Genomic DNA, 25,962 nt, shown 5'->3' with positions numbered 1-25,962 from the left:
TCCCTCTCCAATCCATCTCCAATCCATCTCCAATCCATCTCCAATCCATCTCCAATCCATCTCCAATTTATCCCCAATCCAACTGCAACCCATCTCCAATTTATCCCCAATCCATCTCCACTCCATCTCCAATCCATCTCCAATCCATCTCCAAATCATCTCCAATGTATCTCTCAATCCATCTCCAATGCATCTCCAATCCATCTCCAATCCATCTCCAATTTATCCCCAATCCCTCTCCAATCCATCTCCAAATCATCTCCAATGTATCTCTCAATCCATCTCCAATGCATCTTCAATGCATCTTCAATCCATCTCCAATTTATCCCCAATCCAACTGCAACCCATCTCCAATTTATCCCCAATCCATCTCCACTCCATCTCCACTCCATCTCCAATTTATCCCCAATCAATCTCCAATCTATCTCTAATCCGTCTCCAATCCATCTCCAATCTTTATCCAACCCATCTCCAATTTATCCCCAATCCATCTCCAATTTATCCCCAATCCATCTCCAATCCCTCTCCAATCCCTCTCCGATCCCTCTCCAATCCATCCCCAATCCCTCTCCAATCCCGCTCCAATCCCTCTCCAATCCATCTCCAATCCATCTCCAATCCATCTCCAATCCATCTCCAATCCATCTCCAATTTATCCCCATTCCAACTGCAACCCATCTCCAATTTATCCCCAATCCATCTCCACTCCATCTCCAATCCATCTCCAATCCATCTCCAAATCATCTCCAATGTATCTCTCAATCCATCTCCAATGCATCTTCAATGCATCTTCAATCCATCTCCAATTTATCCCCAATCCAACTGCAACCCATCTCCAATTTATCCCCAATCCATCTCCACTCCATCTCCACTCCATCTCCAATTTATCCCCAATCAATGTCCAATCTATCTCCAATCCATCTCCAATTTATCCCCAATCCATCTCCAATCCATCTCCAATCCATCTCCAATCCATCTCCAATCCATCTCCAATCCATCTCTAATGCATCTCTTGACAATTAACTTTCCAATGATTGACTCCCCTCTGGTTCTGGATGTGCATACTGCTGCCCTTGTGCTGATGGCTTGGTGCCAGTCAGCCCAGGACAGGCCCGTAGGAAGCTAATTCATCTCCAATTCATCTCTAATCCATCTTCAATGCATCTTCAATCCATCTCCAATTTATCTCCAATCCAACTGCAACCCATCTCCAATCCATCTCCAATCCACCTCGAATTTATCCCCAATCCATCTCCAATCCATCTCCACTCCATCTCAATCCATCTCCAATTTATCCCCAATCCAACTGCAACCCATCTCCAATTTATCCCCAATCCATCTCCACTCCATCTCCACTCCATCTCCACTCCATCTCAACTCCATCTCCAATTTATCCCCAATCTAACTGCAACCCATCTCCAATTTATCCCCAATCCATCTCCAATTTATCCCCAATCCATCTGCAATCCATATCTCCAATTTATCCCAACTCCATCTCCAATCCATCTCCAATCCCTCTCCAATCTCTCTCCAATCCCTCTCCAATTCATCTCTAATCCATCTGCAATCCATCTGCAATCCATCTCCAATCCATCTCTAATGCATCTCTTGACAATTAACTTTCCAATGATTGACTCCCTTCTGGTTCTGGATGTGCATACTGCTGCCCTTGTGCTGATGGCTCGGTGCCAGTCAGCCCAGGACAGGCCCGTAGGAAGCTAAAAAATATTGGTCAGGCTCATCTCAGGGCAGAGAGCTCAGTTGATGCGAGCGCGCAGCGCGAAGCCCTAACGGCATGGGGTAAATTTTTGGATTCTAGACGCTGTGTGGTGTGATCTGAGGCAATTTCTGACCACTTTAACCTTTTTTGAGCTATCATCATTTAAACATCATTTTCAAGTTTGGAGTCAATTATCTTTTTAATTTTTTTTAGCGTGAGAAACTCCATGTCGGCGTTAAAGCATGAGAATAACCTGAAATATGTGTGTCTTATGCTCAATGCGTGAGAGTTGGCAGGCCTGCAGAGGCGGATCCAGGATTTGACCCAATCCCTCCCAAATTAAATGTAATCAAAAGCCACTCCCCCTCCCAACACTATCAATATTTGTACAGAAATACATGTGCATGAATATAGGAATTTTATTCTTCCTAATTTCACTAATTTGTACAAGACACATTTTGGAGCACTGCACAACTGCAAGTTTAACCAGTAAATGTCACTTTATGAACTTTACATAAATCGTCAAAATTAAATCGTCAAAATTTGGCCTATCGTAGTGAAAAGTTTTGGACATTTGCTCCTCGCAAAACTTTTTTTGGATCTAAATGCTCTGTAGTGCATCTGAGGCATTTCCTGGCCACTTTCCCCTGACTTTTTGAATGAAATGTATTCGTGTTTTGGTGGGTGGGTCATCAAAGATGATAAAATACATCACAAGCATCACATCAAAACTGTAGCTTGACTCTCTTTCTAGATTTGTGCTCTTTAGCTTGATCCATGATTGTGTTTATAGGGAAAGGGCGTAATCATACATGTCGCCATGCACTACACGTTAAGTTAAATGGAATTTAACCATGAATTTTAGTTTTCCTCAGACTTGTACTTGTGTTTTCTTAAAAAGAAGTGGTTTTCTAGCTGAGAAAATAGCAAGGAAGAACCGGTATTGTGCAAGCAAAATTCAGGGAATAATCCGTTGATATTAAATATCTTGTTGGAAAATTCCAAAATCATTTCAAGAAAGTTGCCGCCGTGATCAGAGTTAATGAAGGGGAAGGAAAGTGGGATTTGCTATCAGCAACAACAAAGCCGTTCCTCATTCTTTACCTTTTATGGGATGTGAATCAAATTGGAGGATGAGAGGCTCTGCGGGCTGATGTATTTTTTTGATTTTTTTTTTTGCAACCAGCTTGTAGGGAAGATTTCCGTTTATTTAAGACTTAATTCACCGGTATGGATACCAGTGTATGTACAATGATTGAGCTTCCCAGCGTATTTGTTAAGTTTTTTTCTCTTTTTAAGAAAAATACATCAGCTCCCAGAGTCTCTCGTTCTCCAATTGATTCACATCCCATAAGGTAAAGAATGACAAACGGCCTTGTTGATAGCAAATCCCACTTTCCGTCCCTTCATAAACTCTGATTCACAGCGGTTATTACTTTCTTTGAATGATTTTGGAATTTTCCAACAAGATATTAACTTCAACGGATTATTCCCTGAATTTTGCTTGCACAAAACCGGTTCTTCCTTGCTATTTTCTCATTTAGAAAACCACTTCTTTTTAAGAAAACACAAGTACAAGTCTGAGGAAAACTAAAATTCACGGTGGCGGCCAAACGCCATTCCGTTTAACTTAACATGTGGGCCTAGTGGCAACATGTATGATTACGCTTTCCCTTTAAACACAAACACAAAACAAAACACAAAAAGAAAACAAGATAAATGTGAGGGAGGGTAACGGGGCCCATCCCCCCCTAAAAAATGAACCTTTTTTTTTTTAGTGGCGTCGCAATAAAGGCAGACACTGCGTACACCACCATCTTTTCCTTTAAAAAAAATGGTTCAAATGGTCAGAAATTGCCTCAGATCGCACCGCAGAGCATCTAGAAACGAAAAACAAATTAAAAAAAATTGGGGGCCCTTTTTAGGACCCACTTTTTGGGGAACCAAATCCGCCCCCCCCCCCCAAACAAAATGTGATCTGGATCTGCCCTTGGGGCCGGCCATGCAAGGCCTTGTATACATTTTTAAAAAATAGGCCTGTTATTATTGGTACGGCTATAGCCGTCGTACCGCCTCCTACGGCCTTGGCCCAGGACATTGTTCCTGGGTACTTGCAAGTGACTGCTGGCTCTCTGCTGGTTCTGGATGTACACACTGTTCCCTTTGCATGGATGGCTTGCAGTCAGTCAGACTAGAGCATTGTTCCTGATGAGAACTTGCAAGCGCTGGGGTCCCAGCTGGTTTTGCATGTACCTCAACATGCACTTGAACATGCTGCTGACTATGCATGGGTGCCTTGCTGCTACTTTGCCTGGAACATTGTTCTTGACAGCTGTCCAGTGGCTGCTTTCTCGCTGTGTGTTGTGCATGCCCTTGGCTTGGTGGCTTGCTGCTGCTTGGCCTTGCAGCATTGTGCTCTTGGTCATCTGCTTCGCTGGGTTTAATGGCGGCTGAGATTCCGTTTTGGGCAGCGATGACAGCACAGTTTGAGGAATGAGAAAGCCATGACTACAGCTGCACGGGATAGTCAGTGTTTGTGACATTGTAGACAAGAGAATTGATTGAGCTGTTGACAAGTTGCAGAATGTTTATTAACAAATAGTCACAGCATATAGTTTTTCTGCAAGTTTTAGGTATATAGCCTCTTGAGCCGGCCTGGTATAACTGTTGCGTACGATTCTAATAGTTGCAGCTGCAATGTCTAGTGAGTTCCAAACGAAGAAAACAGCAGTATTTATGATTATCAAACGGAGGACCTTGCCTGCTCGCTTCGGAGGGTTTGGCAACGGAGCTGATTGCTTGCACACTTTAACTACTACATAGATGTACAAAGGAAGAGTGGCTATTAAACAGACAACGTTGATAATGTGAGAAATCCAAAAGATTATTTCATTGAAGACGGTGTCTGTTATTGGTAAGAATATGAGAATCCTCAACAATAATTGTTGGCACCCAGAGTCCTGCTGATATCTTTGCTGCTCGAGATTTAGAGGCTTTTTCTTTGTGTGTCAGAGGATTGCGCACTGCAGAGAATCTCTCAGCTGCTATGGTAACCACAAATAAATTACAAACCGTGAGAAACATATAACGAACGCCCCGGGCTGCAACTTGCAAGGAGTCTATTGGTTGAATAAACAGTACATATAGAAGGTTATATGTAAGGAAGAGCAAGTCAGCCACAGCCAGATTGGACAAGTAGATGTTGATGTTTGTACGCATGGACTTCACTCGAATGACTGTGAAGAGAAAGACTATGTTGAGGAGGATGCCGATTGGTGCAATGATTTCAATACGTGACCATTTTATTTGAAGAAGTCCATGTACACTCTCGTCAAAGTAGTCACGAAGCTTGTCAATTTCACTTTCCCTCCCAGCATGCCCAGTTGATGGAGTGGAGCTGTTTTGGTAGTCATCACCCATAGTTCATTTACAGTGTTGTATTGATCGTCATGTCCAACATTTTGTGGAAGATTACTACTGTTTTGCCTAACAGAGAATGTACACTGTACATTTGTAAGACCATGAGAAATTTAAGTTGAAACTAAAGCTCTTTCATATTTGTCCGCATTTTTAATCTTTATTGGTTTTGTTTTAGCAGCAGTGTTTCAAAAACAATCAACACAGTTTCATAATTGACATTGGCATGATAGTTGCCATTTTTGTTTGAGTTTGTGTAGACATCCTTTTAGTTTTGTTTCTTTCCCTCCCATACATTATACATTGTATACAGTTCTCCAACTCCAAGTATCCCAAATCCTCACAATCCCAGCCCCTGATTTGATGGATTCAGAATTTCAGAACACATGTATTATCGTAGCTTTAGATGAACATATAATGTGATATTAGTTTAGTCTGTTGGATTTTGGAGAATTCATAAAGAATTCATAAATTCAGTATTTTACAGCTCAACATGTCGGTGGTATAACCTGTGCAATGATGTATTTTTTAGGGGTGTGCAAATACGATTAATACAGGAACCAGGTACCCGATTGAAAAAAAACATGGGTACCTGGGTACCCATTAAGGAAACCCAATGCCAAACATGCCAAAATTCAAATCTCGGAAGTTGCTGTTGAGATTGTTAACTACAACCGCATCGGCACATCAGTACAGCAAGATACAAGTACAGTGAACTTTATAGCTTTACGGTTTTGTAAACTGCAGCTAAGTAATTACTGTAATTAAGTAATTTGGAAAGTTGGTTACGGGTACCCGATACCATAAGGCCAAAAAAAGAAATACTTTTGCTTCCGGTTACCCGACCCACCCTATTTTTAGTCTGCGACCCTAAACATTTTATCGGCAGTTCCAAAAAAAAGAATGATTGAATAAATAAAAATAAAATCTTGTTGTTTTTTCTGTCTTCTCAAAATACCTCTCAACAACCCTTTTGCATCAAAATATGCTTGTATTTAGTTTTCTTACTTATGTTCGCTATTTTTTTTTAAAAAGAAACCGTTATTTTTAAAAATTCGCTTTGCGATATAACTACTTCGCAATTCGATGTCACGGTGACTATAATCACGTACCTAAACCTAGCTCAATGCAGCGACAACTGGTTCCCGCCGCGCCACGCAGGGACCAATTTAGAAGACATGATGGAAATGCGGTAACCAGTCTGTCATGGCTATGCGATCGATAGCGCTAGCATGGCTATGCATTGCAGGCACGTGCACTGTCAACTGGTCGGATTCGACATCGTAAAATGCCAAGAAAACACCGATGGAGAAAGAACAAATTTTTGCAAGTTAATTCACAGAATTGATCTACATGTAGCTTATTTTCCGTGTTCAAGAGTTCATTTGGAGATCCCACTACTTGTATTTGGAGTGATACAATGCAGCGTGTTTCCTGAAATTTTCGACCGTAAAAACGAGGTCTGACGGCCGCACGTCACACATGCACAGGGCATCACACACTTTGGAGTTTTGGCCAGCTTCCCGTCTTGACTAGCATTGTGCATATGGTGCGAACGACCTGAATTTTCCATTATTTTTTGAGAATTATCTAACGTAAATATATTGACAATAATTAATGTAGGGTTTTTTTTTCACATTTTGTGGCCAATTTGTGTATAGCTTTTTAATTCATAGTGCAATGGAAATAGTTCAGGCTAAAACTTCGCATATAATTGAACACCCCATTCAATCTGCATTAAAAAAAATTTGGCCAAAAAAAAATATTCCGACCAACCGACCCTATTTTTGAAAGGCATGTAATCGGAAGCAGAAGTATTTTTTCGGCCTAATTAATCTAGAACCGGTTCCTGACATCGACGGTCGGGTACTCGGGTACCCGGTTCCGATGCACGGCCCTGGTATATTTTGCATTTTTTTTGTTTCCTGATTCAGCTTATCCTGTCAAGAGTAATAAATGGGTTCCGTAATAAGGAAAAAATACAAATTTGAAAATTCTGAAATACATGAATATAGGCCTACAGGGTAAGGCAAAAAAAGTGACCAAATTTGAACAATATTCGCTATCAATATTTCTGGAAAAAAAAGAGTTGACTTTTTCTTCTTTTTCATAACACAAAATCTTATAGTATGCTCTTTTAAGACGTACATTGGTGTATCAAACTTGTTGCTTTTAAGAAAATGTTTTGAATCCAGCAGCCGATTTCACGAAACTCGTCTTATCTTACAACTTATCTTAGGACTTAGGACGAGTCCCCCCTCTAAGATCGATCCTAGCTAAGACGCGTCCAAAGATCGATTTCACCAAACGCATCTTAAGGAAGACGCATCCGAAATACAGTTTTACAAACCGCTAATTATTGAACGAGGATGACCTTTTGCGTGCTACGGCTGTATCATGTTCGATTTGGCATTTTTATGCAACTTCGGCATTTTCATGCAACAGCCGTCGGAAATGTACACGCGCTTGCAGTAAAATCAAGATGGCTGATTGGCGGTTGTTTTGGAGTGAAAAATTCGTCTGCTAAAAAAACGTCTGCTAGCTCGTTTAACACGTAAGTATATACGTAACTAGGAAAATTGGTCAATTTTGGTTCTTTGCATTGTACAAGTTACACAACGAGGTCATTTTTGGGGGTTGTAAAAACGCATTTTGAGTCGCAACATCGAATGCGTCTGTGGTGTACCGTGTACTTGTGTACGTACACATGGAGCCAACGGCAACGTGCAGCAGCATGAACGTCAACGAAAGTGGGGGGACGGGGAGGTCTAGGGCCAGTAATTGGTCTCACGAAGAAATCAAAGTGTTGAGCGAATTTGTGCGGGCCTACAAGCACCAGCTGATGGGCACGAGCAGCAAATCCACAGCCAATGTGGAAAAGGTTAAAATCCACTACTGGAAAATGGCAGGGAGAGTATTGGTGGAAAATGGAGGGGTGGAGCGACCATGGAAAAAAATTAGAAAGAAGTGGCAAACCATCACCAGTCAAGCACGGTCATACCATAGAGAATGTAACAGAACGGGTAAGCTCATTTAGTTAAACAAACATTTATTAAATAGTTTATTTTTAATTTGTATTTATTTGTTTCATTTATTTATTCTTTTTTTTGGGGGGGGGGCGATTGTCCTACATCATAGTTTGTACATTTGTTTTGTGATTGTCTGTGTACATGTTGCCCTCACACCATGGATCAGTTACAGAAAGAATGTTCCATCCTGACGCCACTTTTTCATTGTATATTATTCAATGAAGATCAGTCCTTGCAAAACTGTTGAATAGGCATGAATTTTGCCCTAGAAGACATTTCCAATTTCGTTAAAAAAATATGTTGAAAATGCACTCAACTCTCCATAGACTTTGTACACAAACAAAGAAGTGGCGACGGGATAATACATGCTTTCCTTTTCATTATTCATGCAGTCTCGACCCCAATAGTCATCCTTTTGTAATTTTCTATAGACCTCGCTAGGCCTCTCACATAAAATAACTTAACATGGTAGTAAACTGTTATGAAGGTGGAGGGGAAATTGTACAATTGGTCCATTGTACTTGCAACATCGGCATCTGACGAAGTGAAATAGATGTTCAATGGGCAATGGATATGTTTGTCACAGCTCAATATAAGGTTAAGGCCAAACAACACTGCCGTTTCTAATAACGTTTAAAAAAAGTTGGTTGTGCATCATTGTTGGCTTTTTTTCCAAATAATACTAAGCATGTGGTGTTAACATTTTTAATCGTTCAAACAAAAAGAATCTAAAACTTTCCAACTTAGACAAAATAAAAAATTTCAATTAAAAAGGGATCTTCATTCATGTGGTTTTCTTCGAAGTTTAACATACAAAGCCTGAAGGGGAAATTTTTGCTTTCTTAATTCTAGAACTTAATTAAATTTAATACATTTTTCTATGAAAAGTATTTTTTTCCCCCTTCCATCATTTGTTTCATGATGATTACAAGTCTAGATTTTCTCCTTTTTTTATGAAGGTGGAGGAGAAAAGCCGGATCTGAATCCAACATTCGAAGTCGTGCTAGATGCACTTGCACCAGTTGCCAAGGATGGCATCCTGTCGGCGGATGATGGTGAGTCAGACCCAGCAGCTGCAATACCAGTTGAGGACAGCACAGCTGAGGAATTGATGCTAGACATGGTGGCAAATAGTAAGTAGTTTTAATTAGTGTGCAGTCATACAAGCATTCGATTTCATGAAGGTCATCATAACTTACGATGCATCGCAGCGCTTGCGACGTGCCGTATCTCTACGATGCGTCTGCTGCAACGCGTTCTGCGATCCATTTCACAAAACATGTCGTAAGTGTGACGCGTCGAAGGTGTATTTATAGCACAACTTGGTGACTATTTTATGTATTTAATCAGTGTACAGTAAATAGCAGGCATGCAACTTTTCCTCGGTTCAGCTGATTTCCCCTTTTTTTACTTCACATGTGTGCCATTGAAAATAGAAAAACACTGTACAAAGTCTGGGAAAATTTGAATTTCCTCTTTTTTTTGAGATTTCCCAGTTGCATGCCTGAAATAGTCGTTTGATATTCAACAAAGAGTCGTTGGATCTTCAGTCGAAATTTGTTAAAATGTAAAACAAAATGGAGGCCTTGTGATGCAATTTTAAAGGAAAACAAGCTTTCAGGGGACTGCTCAAGTCCCAAGTCTTGCAGGTCGAGTCCGAGTCACAAGAGACTCCGGTCGAGTCCAAGTTGCGAGTCGCCTTTAAAAGTTGTTTGGGAAAAAAATTGAGGTACTGCTAAAACCTCTCATTGTAAATGTTTCCATTTTTTCACAGCTTTTCTCTAATTTAATGAACTGGAAATACATACAATTTAAAAAAAAGTCTGGCTCGAGTCCTAGTAATACAAGTCACAGAGGCAATGCTCTTGGAATCTGAAATTGTTCAAGTAATATTAACTTAGGTTTAATTCAGCACTGAAGGAAATTTTTGTGCAGTGAAAATACAAACAAATGACATTGTATCAAAACTATTTACACAAAAGAAAAAGTATGTACAGTAATTCAATATTTCCTGGCAATTAGTAACGACTCTTGATTTAATGAATGTTATTCAGTTTTAAGCAAACATTTTTGTTTTGTTTTTGTTTTGTTTGTTTAAAGCCATCAGTCTAGGTGAAGTCGCACCTGCTGAGTCCAACCCTGCCCCTCCATCAGAGGAAGCACATCATCGACATCCTGGAATTGTTCAGGAATCAGAGGAAGTGACGACAAAAACTACAAAGGTGGACTCCATCTTGGAGATAGAGAAACAGAAATTGGCGCTGGAACATGAGAGACTTCAGGTTGCTAAGGAGCAGCTGGAAGTTAGTAGGCAGATTTCAGGTTCACTGGGTGAAATCAGCCACAACTTCCAACTGTTCCTTTCCAACCTGTTGCTGAGGGATCAAACTAATTAAAGGGCTCATGAAAATTACAATGCATTTTTGTCAGGTACATATTTTGTGCAACTTTCTGCTACATTCACATCTATCATTGCCGGTCAAGCAGCGTCGCGATCCACATTCTCAGTTCACTGCACAGTAGCCCCGTCATCGTCATGAAGATATAATATCACTGGCAAGAGAAAAACTATTTGACATCCCTTTTTGGTTATTTTGTTGAAAACTGCACTTCTTTAAACATTTAAAATGTTCCAAGCTTTTCCGGCCAACTGAGGGCGCTGTTGTCATAATGTCATTTCAGGAAGACACTTGTCAGTTGAGGGATGTTCTGTTCAAATTATGAACCCAAATATTTGCATATTGGAAACATCTTTGAGATAAATTTGCTCATTGTCTTGCTGACGCAACAATGGACCACCACAGAAAAGGAATTTACAACAGCAAAGTATCCAAATTCGGGCACCTGTTGGTGCTGATCTAGATGCAACATTAAGGTCTCTGCCTGAAATGACATTATACTTTTGCTTTTATGTGGCAATTTGTATGAGCCTCAAAATCAAAAGGCACCAAAATGCCCTTAGAAATGGCAAACAAAAGTTAAATATAAGGTTTAAGGGGATACAAATGTGCATTTTGAAGGATTGCATAAAAACAAGTTACATTGCATGAGCCCTATAATTATTTAGGTCTAAAGAATCATTAAACTGAAACTTATGAAGAAATTGTCAAATAGTTAAAGAAATAAATCCATTCAATCCTATTGTGTTGCATGAGGATATTTTGAAGAAACTAATTATAGGCTTGAAAAACGTGCAAAATTAACTCGACATCTCTAATGTGTAAAAATTTATTCACAAGCATTTTCAGTGCCTGTAAACATTGTGAGTAGGATTGCTGAAATTTTAATACATGAAATAGGTTACCAAAATACCAAGATAAATGAACAAATCTTACAGTCAAATTATATGTTGGATGGTTCTGTTTTCAGTTTCAATTGATTGCTACTTGGTGACATCAATAAAATGGATTTACTCTACTGGAACTCTGTATTAGAATGGATTGGAAAAACATAAAGGTTCATTGGTACTGGAAACAACAACCTGTAAATATTTATGCAACATAGAGGGATTGATAAATTGTAAAACAACAAGTGGGATTGATAAAAAGTATTCAAAAGTATGCATTAATTATTCTGTTCCTCTGTATCGTACCATCTTGGATGTGCCCATCATAGGGTATGTCATCGTTTCCCTCATCCTCTCTCAGCTCTCCCTCTATCTCCGGCTCCCTCAATTCTTTGGCAATGTTATGCAGCACACAACAGGCCTTGATGATCTGACAGGCTCTACGGGGGGCGACACGGAGCCCGAGTGACAAACAGGGAAATTTGCGTTTCAGTTGACCGAAAACCTGTTCAATTGTCACTCTTGTTCTTCTGTGGCTCCTGCAATAAAAAGAAGAAATAATAGGTTTATTTTTTTTATACGTTGTTCAGTTTGTCTTGTTTAAAACCATGCTGTAAATAGATTTCTCTTTGTGCCATACATGAACGTTTCAAAAATTAAAAAATAGCCTGACCAACTGAAATATTTTCTGATGAAACATCAGCTGTAAATAGATTTCTCTTTGTGCCATACATGAACGTTTCAAAAATTGAAAAAAATAGCCTGACCAACTGAACTATTTTCTGATGAAACATCAGTTGGGTGGAACACTAGATTAACAGCATCGAATAAAGAAAATATCACCTTCCTAACCTCCTTACATGTATATCCGTAATGTTTGTGTACATACTTTCTTACGAAATTCGCAAAACTTTTGTTTCATTTTGCAATATTTATCGCTCAAGTCGAGCAGTACCCAGTTTTGAATTTGTTTTTGCAGATTTCATGAATATACATATAACAATAAAAAACAAACGTTTTGTTGAATTGAATTAAATGTATTGATACAGTTTGAATCCTTACTTGTTGTTTTCTCTTTGCTGTGTACATTATTTATTGGCTTCAAGTCTCAAATAAATCAAATAAGGTTTTGCCCTTCACCGACGTTTAAACACTGTATACTCAGTGTGTTACCTCCCGAGTGAAAGTTGGAAAAAATCACTCAAGTCTCAAATAATTATAAATGATAAAAGTACCTGTTGTAGCGTCTCTCGGCATTTGTTGTCGGTTCAGCGACAGGTGTCATCAGCCACGGTCGTAGGGCGTAGCCGGTATCGCCTATCAGCGTTCCTTGGAGTCTGAAAATTAAGGGGATTTTTTTATTAAATGTATTTATTGAATATTATCAGAGCCTATCATTATGTATCATTGATGTTTCTAGTAAACAGTTCAAATCCGATGGCGTGTTTCTTCAAATTTGTTACACAGAATTGTTTGCATTTTTTACTTCCAAAGATTCCTATTATGGTCACCACTCGTGCATACTTATTTCATTCTCAAAGGTGCCTAAAGCTTCTAGTACAAACCTTCCATTCTCGAACATTTCTCCGAGAAGGCTCCCGTGCAAAACCGCACTGTCGTGGGTGCTGCCTGGCCATCGTGCGGCGACATTCGTCATCTTAAATGACGCATTGCACACAGCTTGAACATTAATGCTGTGATAACCTTTTCTGTTTACATACAGAGGCTCGTCATCACCGAGTGGTGCTCCGTACAGTCGTACGTGGGTGCAGTCTATCGCACCAACTACCCCGGGAAAGCCTGCCTTGTCGAAAAACCCTTGCTTGGTCTTCATCACATCTTGTATATCGACAGGAAATCGTATGTGGCGATCGGTCAATCTTGCGAGGGAGTTGGCAACCCGGTGAACGATGCGACAGACGGACGGGACGCTGACATCATGGAGATCACCTTCAACGGTGTAGAAGGCACCGGTACCGAAGAACCGCAGGGTAGTGAGCAGTTGCATCAGTGGCGATATTGCATTGCTTCTCTTTATAAGGATTAAAATGTTGAAAAGAAACAATGCCATTATTGCTTGCCCTTTCATAGATTTTTTTATTTAATTGTTAACTATATGAAAAGCGTTTTTGAAAATACAAATTATTTTGTAGAATGTTCGCGAAGAATACTATTCTATACTTGTTGCTCTAGTTCGACGTACGTTTGAAATTTCACTAAAATGCACCCAGACAATCCTACAAATTCAAAATATTTCCGAATCAGTATGACCGCTCAATGATTCAGAAATTGGGACTTATCATAAGTACTATGGGGAATATTTATATTTCAAATGTCAAGTTTTTAAAATTAAATCGGGGTAACATTTTGAACAATTTTCCGTGCAGAACACGGGTTTACCTTTTAGAAAATGATTGTGAGCTGCAAAAACGGGATAGGCCTACCCTTTTCCCCCCAGAAATTTGTTATTAGAACATGGTATATATTCTTACTTCATTATTTTATAACATTATTTGGTGAAGAACTCATTTCTATTTTCGGAATTAAAATTGCACTATTGTATATACAATATTCTTAGTCTTATATGGTAAAGTTGCCATCGCAAATAATTCTTCTAATTGCGAATAATTCTTCTATTTGGGCAACATGGTAACAACTTTCACTTACTGATGTATGTATTCATAAAAAGTATTCTTTTATTTAAAAATAAAGAAAACAGTGTTTCCCCAAATTACTCTGAATTTAATGATGTCTTTAATGATCTGAAAGCTTTCCCATAATTTATTAGTCATTTATTGTTTGTAATTTCAGATCATTGGATAGATCTAGACAGCTTCAATTCCCTTTTGACCGTCGTTCTATATACCCAAGTTCTTTATACTTTAATTCTTTTGTAAATATCTGATAATTTGTAAAAACATTGTCTCATATATTTGAAATCGATTTAATTGTGTTGCAAATAAAACATTTTGATATTGTTGAGACAACCAAAAAATTTTGCGCCACCCAAATTATTTTAAATTAGTGGAACCACTCGGAATTAATTTAAATCACTCTCCCCGATTACAATCCCTTCCTAGCAATCCTCAATCGGAAAGTAAACCTAAAAAGGTAACAGTATGGGGATCCCAACGCGATGGTCAAAATAAATCACGAAAGTCACTTTTCTATAAATAAGGTTTTACAAATCTCCGTATTTTGTAAAAATGCTTATTTGGAGCAAACTAATTCCGGAATCTGCCATTTAGTTTTGCAGTTGTGAACACGATCCGATTAGTTGTGTGTTTTTAACAGTTGAAAACATTATCAAACAGGGCCTAGGCCTTTGTGTAATGTAATGTAAAATGTAATGTATCGATTTTATTCTGACCATTTTTTGACTGGGATGTTAATGTGCAAAGAAAAAAATGTCCGTTTAGAATAATTTCATTGTTGAGAAATAATTATACGGCCGTTTAATTGTTTTCTGTATATAGGCCTTTTTTAAAATCATAAACGCTTCGTAAATGTAGGAACATATAGAGATGTTCCCTGAAACAACCTTGCTTTCATAGGTTAAATCGTTAGGTATGAAACAAATTCCCTAATACTTGAATAATTTCTTCTCTTACGCCAAAATTTATTCAGGCTTTATTCCCGGATCCCATCCCCGGCTGTTACGGTTGCTTACTATTTTTCTGTCCGCTTTCTACAAAATTAGGCCTAAGTCTGTTAGTAAAGTTTTTACTGAATGCTAATTAACTCACCCGGGTGTCGGACTCCAATTCATCTGCAACCCTTTCTAGAACTTGGAATACCCCATGTCTCGTGAATCTATATCTCGTGAGGATTTCCTCGTCATTGAGACTGTCTAGTGGATTTCTCCTGTCTCGGAATAACCTTTCTCGCCTTATTGCCCGCCGAGCTTCGCGATCTGCAAGAAGCATAAGCGCCATTGTGAATTTCAGTAAATTTTACGTGTTCGCGGAGATAAGACGACCCTCGGACCGATCCTAAGTTGAGACGAGTTCGGCCGCGTTGCTAAGGAAGTTAGGACGTGTTGAATGCGTCTTAAGTTTGGTGAAATCGATCCTAGGACGAGTCGCGAGTTAAGACGAGTTATCCTTCCTAGGACGCGTCTTAGCGTTTCGTGAAATCGGCTGCAGGTCTCCTTCTTTTTGCCGCGCCCTGTACAACACTATTGAATTCAAATCAGCCCAACCCAAAATGTCATCTTATAAATGGTTGGGTTACAGTACCTGCTGCTAGGTCAGATTCAAACCAGCCAGCCAAACCCCGGCAAGCTGTGTGGTTGAGTGGTAAGCTGTGTGCACTAGTAAGCAGGTGGTCCTGGGTTCGAGTCTCAACCGAGTATAGAATGTGCATTTTGCTCTCACAAGCGCTGGGACAACACTCGGCATATACAGTGTCTATAGTACGTCTGTGAAGGGCAAAAACCCAATACTGAAAATATTGCAAATTGGTGACTAAATAATTATAAAAATTTCATCCTGAACTTCAATGCAATTGATCAATCTTGACAATGAGAATTTGACAGATACAAACAATGGGAATCCGTGACAAGACTAGCCAATGCTTGAAACCAAGAAAAAGTGACTGTGATTGAACTGGCAAGTCTTGCACGCTCAATTGTGTACCCTTTTTTTTTTTTTTACAGCAACCGAAGAAGATATTGACTGGTCTGCAACTGAAACCCAAGAAAGTCAAGGCAGTCAACAAGGCAACCTATGCTTTTGTGACATTCAGGTAAAGAATGCAAACTCTCTATTGATTTTGGCTGCCAAGGTCAATTGTTGCTTGCCAATGCAAGTGGGCATCTACATCCAGTCGAGTGTCCATATTTGAAAAGATGGTAAACTGAAACTGAGTTGTAAATGAATTAGTTAAAGCCAGAGTCCATCATTTGCAGCTATCCAAAAAGTAACTGGCGTAATTACTGTTGATAACAGTGTTGTAGTCGAGGCCACAACCTCTGACGCCAAGGCCAAGGCCGAGGCCACCACCTCCGAGGCCAAGGCCGAGGCCAGCTATCAAAACAGGTAATAAAATATACATCACTAAAACAAGGCTAAGATTAGGTTGGAGTTTTAACATCTTTTTAGTTGAATTCACTGAGTTTCGGAGTGCCTAGCTTACAAATTTACAGCTTGCAATGGGTTTCCTTTTGTAGGGAGTCCGGCGAATTTTATTTTTTAAAGAAAGAAATCTCAAGTTTTGTATTACTGAAAGCAAATTACACAACAAAATCAATGGCGTTTGAATCAGGCTCATATGTGTTTGCCCTTTGGAGATACAACAATTTAAATGGCCAAATTTTGAGTTTCTATTCTGTAGGATTTACATCATTTACTTTTAGCATGTTTTTATAAATCTTATTTTCAAAACCTATCAAAATGCTTAATATCATAGGAATCCCCATTAAATAAACAACAACTTGATTTTTGAATCAGGTTTTTACCACTCATAACCAAAAATTTACGACCCCCCCCCCCCGACCTTCGCACTGTCCAGGCGCGCGCCGAGCAACCACCGCGATGCGACCAGACAATGCCAGACGGCCCGCCGTTACACACTGGCAAAGCATAGTTCCAATCCCGCTCCACACAACACGGCAACACGGAACATGCGTGCATGATAATCACTCAGTTCATCAAAATGACCATGAATTCTCGGATCATCCGATTTGAGTCCAATGGCTTCGAAGAATTTTAAGATCATGGCAAGAGGTAGGGAGTCCAGAGGTTTTGGCCGTATATCTGTAACCACGCAAAATTAGTCAATTTAAAACCGTGCTTATACATGTAATAAGTATCAACATGGCTCTAAAAATACAAAAAAGTTTCCTGGTACCACGAGGAATACTGACTCCTATTATTAAAATATTCATTCAGAACTTTGCATTCATTTGGATGGAAAAACGAATTCTGAAATCGCGCTTTCCATATCGACCATTTGCGCCAAACATTACCGTGTGAGCCAGAACTTTCATTTAAATCACCGTGTAAAAATAAAATCTACCTGATAAATCGTAATTGTTTTTATCATATCTTTATAAAAAAAAAATGGTATGGACTAGTACACTCAATCGTACCCAGAAAGTTCAGATTTTTACTGAAACAGTGGCCTATAAAAAAAATTGATTAAGCTTGCCGCACCTTGCCGCAAATCATTTTTAAAAGGTCGGGGTACAGAGATGAAACGAGAAAATTTTGTACAACACTGCAACCAGACTAGTCTACTTCCACATGTTATTGTACGCAAATGGGATTGGTGCCAGACTTATGTAGTCTGGCACGCGGTAACAAGTATAACGCTTACACACACGTGGAAAGCTGAAGCGCAGGATAGGCGAAGATGCTACGTACGTGAGTACGTTAAATGCAACCATTTCCAGTTCATTCGTGCGTACATTGTATATGCGTTCGTTTCACGGAACCCACTGTGGCAGAATCTCGAGGGTTTGATTCGGAAACAACTTAAAATTAATTAGAATAGAAAACAAATCAAAATGGGCGGCCTCGAGCCGGCCTCGACCGATTGCCGAGGCCGGAAGGCTCCGAGGCCTTGCACCTCCGAGGCCAAGGCCGAGGCCATGAAAATCGGCCTCGAGGCCAAGCCGGCCTCGAGACCTCCAACACTGGTTGATAAACATACTTGGTTGAAATAACTAAACTCCATGTGAAATTATTCTTTCTGGCAAGCTGTCATTTTGAAGAAATCAATAAAAGAAGGCCTTTCCAATGGTGCTTTTTAAGAAGCACCGTAGGAAATTCAACTTAGTAGTTTGTTTTGTTATTCGGCAAAGCGCGCGCAAGCATTGGCATGACACACACGTGCACACGGTTGCTACAATTCGTCGGATCAGTGTGCGACATCGCATAGCTGCAATCGGCTCAGTGAGAACGTGTCTCGGATGCTGAATTCAGGCCCAATTCAAAACATGATTCAGCAACTTATGATATGATTCAGCAACATGATTAAGCTGTACTAAATCTTTACAAATGTCCAATGTAGCTTAATTTTTCTATTCTTGACAAAACGGAGGGGAAAAGGTTTTGTTTTTGTACTTCACCAGCAAAAAGTGAATCTCTTAATTTTTCTTTCATTTAATGATGATTATTGCAAAGACTGTGCTATGGGTTTACTACACAGAGTTGGAAATTGTAGTGCTTGCCAGCACACATAACCAGCAAGATAGGGATGAATATTTGAGACATGAAAGAAAAACTGGCGCCAGAAAATCCTAGTCAGGAGTGAGTGACATGGGAGCTTGTTAAAGGGTGAAAGTTGAGTGGGCTGATGTAATGCAACACAAATAAGAGCACAGGGAAACTTGATACAAGATTTAGTTTCGGTGTTTGGATAATCAAGAAAAAAAATTAAAATATAGATATAAATAGTCACTCCATCAACATAGCATTGAAACCACACTCTCCTCCTTGAAATGGAAAGTGTACTTAGACTTCTGTTTTCAATTGTTATACTTACAAAGCATCCATGAACTTTTCTCTTTGGTTTCGGGACAAACTGATCCACTTTGCTGGCAGACTGGTTCCTCGTCCAAGCACTATCGATACTGGTTGTGGGGCAGGAACCAGGCAGCCTCTCGAGAACAGAAATATCTTCTGTCAGCCAATAATTTGAAATTGTAAAGTAATAATTCAATAACTAAACATTAACTGATTGTTTTGTGTTCAAAAGTGAATATCTGTTGTATTGCTAGGAAAAAAGCAATTCAGAAATGAATATACAGTGTTTATACTTCGGTGAAGAGCGAAGCCTAATATTGATTTACATCACCCCAACGCAAAATTCCATCTTATGAATAGGTAGATGCGGTACTCGCTGCTATGTACAATGTAATGTTATGTACAATAGAAAAGAAATCTAATTTTTTGGGATAAAACTCGAAAAAATCCTCCCCCACAACACAAACATTCCATCTACGGTATCTCCTTTCCTGTTGCACTCGGTTGCTTGCGATGGATTAACTGATGGAAATCCAATTGTTTGTTTCATCCCTCAGCTGCCAAGAAGATAAGGAGGAGGCATTGAAAGTACTCAACGGACGCAAATGGAAAGGACAAGTGCTCAAAGCCAAGGTATTCACAAAGTCACTTGTGGTTTTTACTATTAGTACTTGCTTAGAACTGTTGGCACTTTCAATGAATTGAAATAACTAATCAACAGTCTTAGTATTGGCTACCAGTGCAAGGGGTCTAGTGGCTGCTATTGCTGTGGTTACAGGTTCATGTTCCTGCAATAACTCTTTTCCGTAGCTTACCAAGCCAGTTGAGGACCCGTACACTAAGAGCCTCGCTCTGAAGAGAAGCCAAGAGGAATCTGATGAAAACACCCAAGAAGCTAAGAGGAGGAAGGAGGAGGACAGCTGACCAGTAGAAGAGAGGTGAAGACATTGAGATAGAATGCAGGGTTGGGCTGGATTCGAACCACCATCCATTAGAAAAGTACTCTGGTTCTCAACCAACTGAAGTCATTACAACACTCATTTCTTTTACTGTGCTCTGTGGTATTAAAATCATGCAAGTGTAGAAAAGGCTCATTTGATGGAATTGATCAATTCTGTTCTGTCCATTTATTTTGGAGGATTTTGTAGGATATAGGAAGGTAGACCCCTGCCTATACTGCCATTTAGGCTTGATACCCCTTGAAAGTGGAAGTTCAAAGAATGTGATTTCCTTCACTGTAGTAGATTTTTTGAGTAGTTCAAGTAGTTCATGATCATCACAAGAAAACCATTCTTACATCCAGAGATTACTATTTTAAGAGCCCAACCAGTCAGTTCCATTGCTCATTTGACATTGTGAACATGAAATTTGTTGAGTGGAATAGTTACGTGGTCAGTTTTCTCTTCCTTGTCATTTATTCTCCTTGAAGGGAGAGCATCAAAGCTTCCAGGTCTGTGTAGAGTTTGTGATTCACGTTTTTAATGACACTTATTTTATCTGATAAACTTTTCAAGTTGAACACATTTCCCTAAGTGTTTCAAGCCTAAAATTTACTTTGCACATGCACCACCAGAACTATGAACTGAAGTTATGAGAATGGTTGTATGTAGAAAGATCACAAGTTCCACTCACTATCCATTACCCATAATGAGATATGGTGGACACAATACAAGGGTAATATTTGGTTTGGGTGAGTCTTTTGTATTGACCCCAAATTTACCCAAATCAAATGGCGCCCTTCGATTGTGTCTGTGCCATCTCTCAAAAAGGGTAATAGCGGTTGAAGCATTCACAATTGTGAAATTCTTAAGACTCTGAAATACTGAGTGAGCTTTTCGCTCTTTTCCCAATCTGCAGGTTAAACAACATGGTGACTCCACTATGGAACCAGCCTTATGAGGACCAGCTATCCACCAAACAGACCAACACCAGGGAGTTTCTGAGGAATTTATCCAAGATGCTGGAACGGAACATTGGGGAGATGCCTCCCTGTCTGAAGCAACAAAGGTGAGCTACTCACCAAAGACACGGGATGGTTGTGGGCCAGAATGGAAATGTGATCTTCCTTGACAAGAAACTGTTTGGAAACACAGTTTTATGGCGAGCTGCCCTGAAAACTTGTTAAAACCCCAGAAAATGTAGCCCATTTGTTTGAGAATCAGTTAAGGTTTTAACAAATTTTACGAAATAAGCTCCCTTCTCCACACACACAAGTCTTGTAGAATAAAAAAAAAAAACACACACACAAAACGAAGGGAAAAGCTCACGAGAAAAAGTTTACAAAAGCTGATTGAGTGGGACTTGCACCAACAACCTCCTGCTTACTAGTGCAGATGTCTTACTTGACCACCAAGCTTGCTGGGGCTGACTGGCTGGTTCCAATCTGATATAGCAGTTACCACAACCAATGAGTTTAATGGATTGTTTACGTAGGGGACTTGTGAATGTTAATATCTGGTTTGCCATTCACCAATGCAAATTTGAAAGCTTTCTTGGGTGGGATATGAACCCATGACCTCCTGCTTACTAGTGCAGACATCTTAAGGCCCTCTCACAGTGTCACGTTCTGGCATGGAGTTTGTACTGCTACCAAGAAAATTGACTAAAACGCGGTGGGAATGCAGATGACGGCGTGGGGACTCATTGATACTAGTTGAGGACTTCAGAAGATTCCAAGGACTTCGCTGAACACCAAACTGCCATGTTCATTTTGGATATGCACAAAACAAACGTTGCACCTCAGCGTTTTGACCAGAACGCGGCAAGGACTCTGCGCAAACTCCTCACAAATGGCCGCGACGTACTGGCAACGCGCAGGCAGACGTGAGCATCGTTGCGAGAACTCCACGGACGCGCATGCATCAGGACTGCGCGTTTCCTCTGCGTCTCCTGCGTCTATGCCGTTCAAAATGTGAAGACTCAATGACTATCGCCAATTGTGGCCCGAGTATTTATACACGACGCGCTTCTGGCTGCTGAAGTAACACGTATGTTTTAAGGTCGCATCAAGCGCACGATAAGAACTCCAAGAGCATGGTATGAACTTATTAGACGCCATGAGGACACAGCGAGGACACAGAGGACGCTGCGCAGACCTCTAATTGGTCTTCAATGGAACTCATAGAGAACGCCGCATAGACGCTATGGAACGCCACACGGACGTCGTAGACTTCCGGTGGACTTCACAGAAACGCATTGCAAGCCACTGGTGCCATGAATCCTGCATCTTTATGGTGTTTTGTTACATTTTTAAGCATTTCAACTACGCAATATGAACGCCATGCATGGACGTGACAGTGTGACAGGGCCTTTAACAACTTGACAAAAGAGCTTGCCAAGGTTGGAGAGCCAGTTTGAATCTTGTATGTATATAGCTGTGAGAACCACTGGAACAAATTCACAAGCTAGCTTGGCAGGGACTTGAACCCACACCCTCATGTTTAATAATAGTGCACTCTTCATTTGATTGACAGGAAGAACCACAGTGGGATGGCATGTGAGTTGGAGCCAATTAAGCCATCGGTGAGGAAGCTAAGAGATCATGTTTGTTGACTACAAAGACTTGATTTTTATGTTAATTCATCTGTAGTATAGTGAATGGTTCTATGAATTAAAATCTCAGCATAAGTTTACTTTGGCACATAGTTAGTGTTAGGTTAGCTTGACTGATGTGACCTTGGGTAGCTAGATAGAGTCACCTTTAACTAAATTAATATTTCAACCAGGATTTTATGATAGACTAACATTACGGTGTGTGAATCTTTTGTGGGATAAATATTCCCGACATTGGAGATGTCTGATTTGTTCCTTTAATTTTCATTGTTTGTTTCCTCATCAACAGCCAGTATTAGAGAGTTATCGCAACAAGTGTGAGTTTACCATCGGAAAGAGTGTCTATGGCATCGGTGAGTGAAACTGGCATTCATTTTTTTTATTCATCCAACCTCTACGTTTTGTGGTTTTGCATCCTTTGGATTTGATGATTTCTGGGCAACTCTGAAGTGTCATTGGTGGGATGTGAACCCCAACCCCCTGCTTATAGAAACTCTCTCATTTAGGGGCAAATTGAGACCAACTGTCCCTGGACTTACTGACAAACTGGGTCTCTCTGTTAACGAGAATACACGAGAAAGTGTGGATATGTAATTTAAGAATTCGCGAAGCGCCAAGTGAATTCGTAAATTAAGAATCCACACTTGTGAGTGTATTCTTCGACTTAAACCATTGCGTCAACAGAAGTATTGGAAAGAATGCTGCAACCTGACACCACTCTTTTCTTCATATACCATCTCAATGAAGGCCATTCGTTGCAAAAATGATAAGACATGAATCTGGGACTGATAAATGTTTCCAAAATTGTTAGGAAATACTTAAAATGATTCTCCATAGACGTTGTACACAAGCACGGAAGTGGCGTCAGGTTGCAACATTGTTTCCTGACGTGTTTAAAATGTGTATCGACACACCCGTACAACCAATTAAGTCATTTTGTGTATATAGGCTCCTTACGTTAAAATGGATAGTTCAGACGACGATTTCTTTCTGACAGTGAAGATGCAGTGGTAATTTTCGGGAAGCAAATTTTCACGCAGACGGTCCTATTCATGCTCATTATGGAGAACAATTGTCCGACGTGTTCAAAGTGTGGATTCGTAATTCCGAGTCCACACTTTGTGACCAGTGTAAGAGATTCGTAGATCCGAATCCACACTTTGAACAATAGTGTGACGTCATAGCAATGGTTTAATACAGCATAAACACCAGGGGGTGGGGGATTTATCCCCACCACCCTCCCATGTTTTGACCAGAGGTGGGGTATGGGCAATGGCATCATCATGTGTTGGGAAAAATGCTGCTTGTTGAATCCTGTCAACATGACTTTACAAAGAAGTTGTAGTTCTGAGAGAAGCAAAGAGCAACCCTAGGCACTCTTAAATGAAAGTAAAGTTTAACATCAAAGCGTTTCTTTTCTTGGTTTTTTTTTAAGATAGAGCACACCTACATGTATCCACCAGTATTGGTGTTCAAGGCACTGCATCATTAAATTAAAAGTGCACATTGCCTGGAATGGACATAACATTTCATAAAATCTGCGTGTTATGAACACCGCAACTGAAAGTTTCAGGAATTTTTTTTCTCAGTTATTCCCCTAAATTTTTGTCAGGTCTACATGAAACTTGGCCCTGGATAGATTGTGCAAACGTTTCAGTTTCATGTCTTATTATTTTCATTTACAGATAACACTGTTGGTTTCCGGCTTGGCGCTTACAAAGGTAAGTATTTCCTCTGAAGTTTCCTTTTTGCAAAAGACGTAGATCAACTTTTATGTTTGATTGGATCGGCTGTCGAGGGGCGTGGCCTATTAGTAGCTACTGCTGATCAATCCCAACCAATCAGAATGCAACACACAGAAAGATTGACAGGTGTACATATTGTGCATTGTCTATTATGTCTGTCAGGAATTAATTATTGAAAAGAAAGAAACAAGCCACAAAAGACTTAAACCCTTGTCATCCCCTTTGCTAACCAATATGTTGGCTTACTTTTGTGGCATGAATATTGCGGGTATATGTTTGTACTTTCAACATTGACCAGCAAGCTCTTTTACTCAATAGGGATTTTTCAACAATTACATTTGTACAAGCAAGAATTAGGTTTTCAATACAAAATTCAGGAAAATCACTGTTTATTTAAATGTTGCTAGTGTACACTTTTATTTATTTTATCACTGATCTTGCTTTTACATGCAAATTTGCTTGTCCTATAAAAAGTATGTGACTTTTAGAAACATGGTTTGCCCTGCAACTTTTTTTTCCAAATATTACTAGGTATCAGAAAGACGTAAGAGCTCAAACACCGATTTGGTGATAGTACATTTCTGTATTATTTGTGTTTAGAGTGTTAAATTACACAAGGAAATAGCAGCTTTAATGAACATATAAAAAGCAGCAATTCCTCGGATACTGTGCAAATTAAGATACATCTTGTATGATGCTAACTTTACAACGACATTCATATTTTACAGCATTGTTTTTTCAATTACCCAAATTCGAAGTACCCTTGAGTCCATCTAAAAGAAATATTAGAATATTGCTTTGCATTTAAACATCTTACAGACATGGAGCTCATAATGTAATACAACAGACTAGTGGTGCTACACAGATTATGTACAATTATAGAGCATGCAAGTCTCGCCAGTTCACATTCACTTTTCATGTGAACATCTTGGTACCAAACACTGACTAGTCTAGCCACAGACTCCCGTGTTTGAATTCACCCAATTCACCCAATGAAAGGAAGTGGAGGTCCACATTTTTTTCAATTTACTTTAGTAATCAACTTGCAAAATTTTTTTAATGTGTTGTAAATTGGAATGATTTATTTCTTGTTCAGAACCCATTCTTTGCCCTTGACTGGATATACCTAGTAAAATCACCTAGGTTTTTGAGGTCAACTTGCACGCTCTATTGACAGAAGTGGGGAACACATTGCTGACTTTAACTATCAACTACATTTTTTCCAGCTAGTAGCTGTGTAAACACCTTTAATACACCAGACTTAAATCCCATACTGTACATCTAAAGCCTACAATGGTCTCGTATATTATATATCTGTGCTCTGCAGCAAAAAGTCTATACAATGGATTTCTCCTTGCTAAAGATAGAATGGTCTTCAAAAAGCATTTTCCACGTTGTGCAACATGTCATCGCTTTGCTCACGAAGTGATAAAAACCTGAAAATTTGACAAAAGTTCATCCTGAGATTATCGCATTTGAAGTTATTCATTTTTTCAAAAGACATTTTCGACCACTTTGCAGTAACAGAATTCGGAATTTTTTGCATTGTCCGATAGGATATGATTTGCTCTTTGTTAATTCATAGTTGTTGGTTAAAAATAGTTCGTAATTAAACAGTAATTCATTAATAAAACTTTTTTGCACTTCGTGAGAACATCAATACTTTGGCTCCCATATTTTGCCAATTACTTTGTACACCGTTTTTGTCACTTCGTGGGATCATGAATCGCGGAGGCTTTACTTA

The 25,962-nt window shown here is 39.6% G+C and overlaps 2 protein-coding genes across 2 annotated transcripts in view; one reads left to right on the top strand and one right to left on the bottom strand.

Annotated features, from left to right (window-relative positions):
- The window catches only part of LOC119743395 (tRNA (uracil-5-)-methyltransferase homolog A-like), a 28,564-nt gene extending 4,201 nt beyond the window's left edge, over positions 1-24,363 (top strand). Inside the window, exons 2-8 of the mRNA XM_038219783.1 lie at positions 16,110-16,198; positions 19,479-19,554; positions 19,732-19,859; positions 20,779-20,928; positions 22,395-22,443; positions 22,763-22,826; positions 24,159-24,363. Coding sequence (XP_038075711.1) covers positions 20,789-20,928; positions 22,395-22,443; positions 22,763-22,826; positions 24,159-24,211 — 306 coding nt within the window. The 5' untranslated portion in view covers positions 16,110-16,198; positions 19,479-19,554; positions 19,732-19,859; positions 20,779-20,788 and the 3' untranslated portion in view covers positions 24,212-24,363. The remainder of the gene's footprint in view (positions 1-16,109; positions 16,199-19,478; positions 19,555-19,731; positions 19,860-20,778; positions 20,929-22,394; positions 22,444-22,762; positions 22,827-24,158) is intronic.
- On the bottom strand, positions 11,629-13,467 carry LOC119743394 (putative nuclease HARBI1). Its single transcript, XM_038219782.1, has 3 exons — positions 13,018-13,467; positions 12,688-12,789; positions 11,629-11,991 (listed from the first exon to the last, which is right to left on the bottom strand). The coding sequence occupies exons 1-3, from the start codon at positions 13,458-13,460 to the stop codon at positions 11,718-11,720; spliced, it is 819 nt and encodes a 272-aa protein (XP_038075710.1). The 5' UTR covers positions 13,461-13,467; the 3' UTR covers positions 11,629-11,717.
- Positions 24,364-25,962: the final 1,599 nt, after the last annotated feature.

Source organism: Patiria miniata, unplaced genomic scaffold (genome assembly GCF_015706575.1).
Source record: "Patiria miniata isolate m_02_andy unplaced genomic scaffold, ASM1570657v1 HiC_scaffold_6, whole genome shotgun sequence".
Lineage (NCBI taxonomy): Eukaryota > Metazoa > Echinodermata > Asteroidea > Valvatida > Asterinidae > Patiria > Patiria miniata.
The sequence above is the reverse complement of the archived record's forward strand: the minus strand, read 5'-3'. Positions and strand labels throughout refer to the sequence as shown.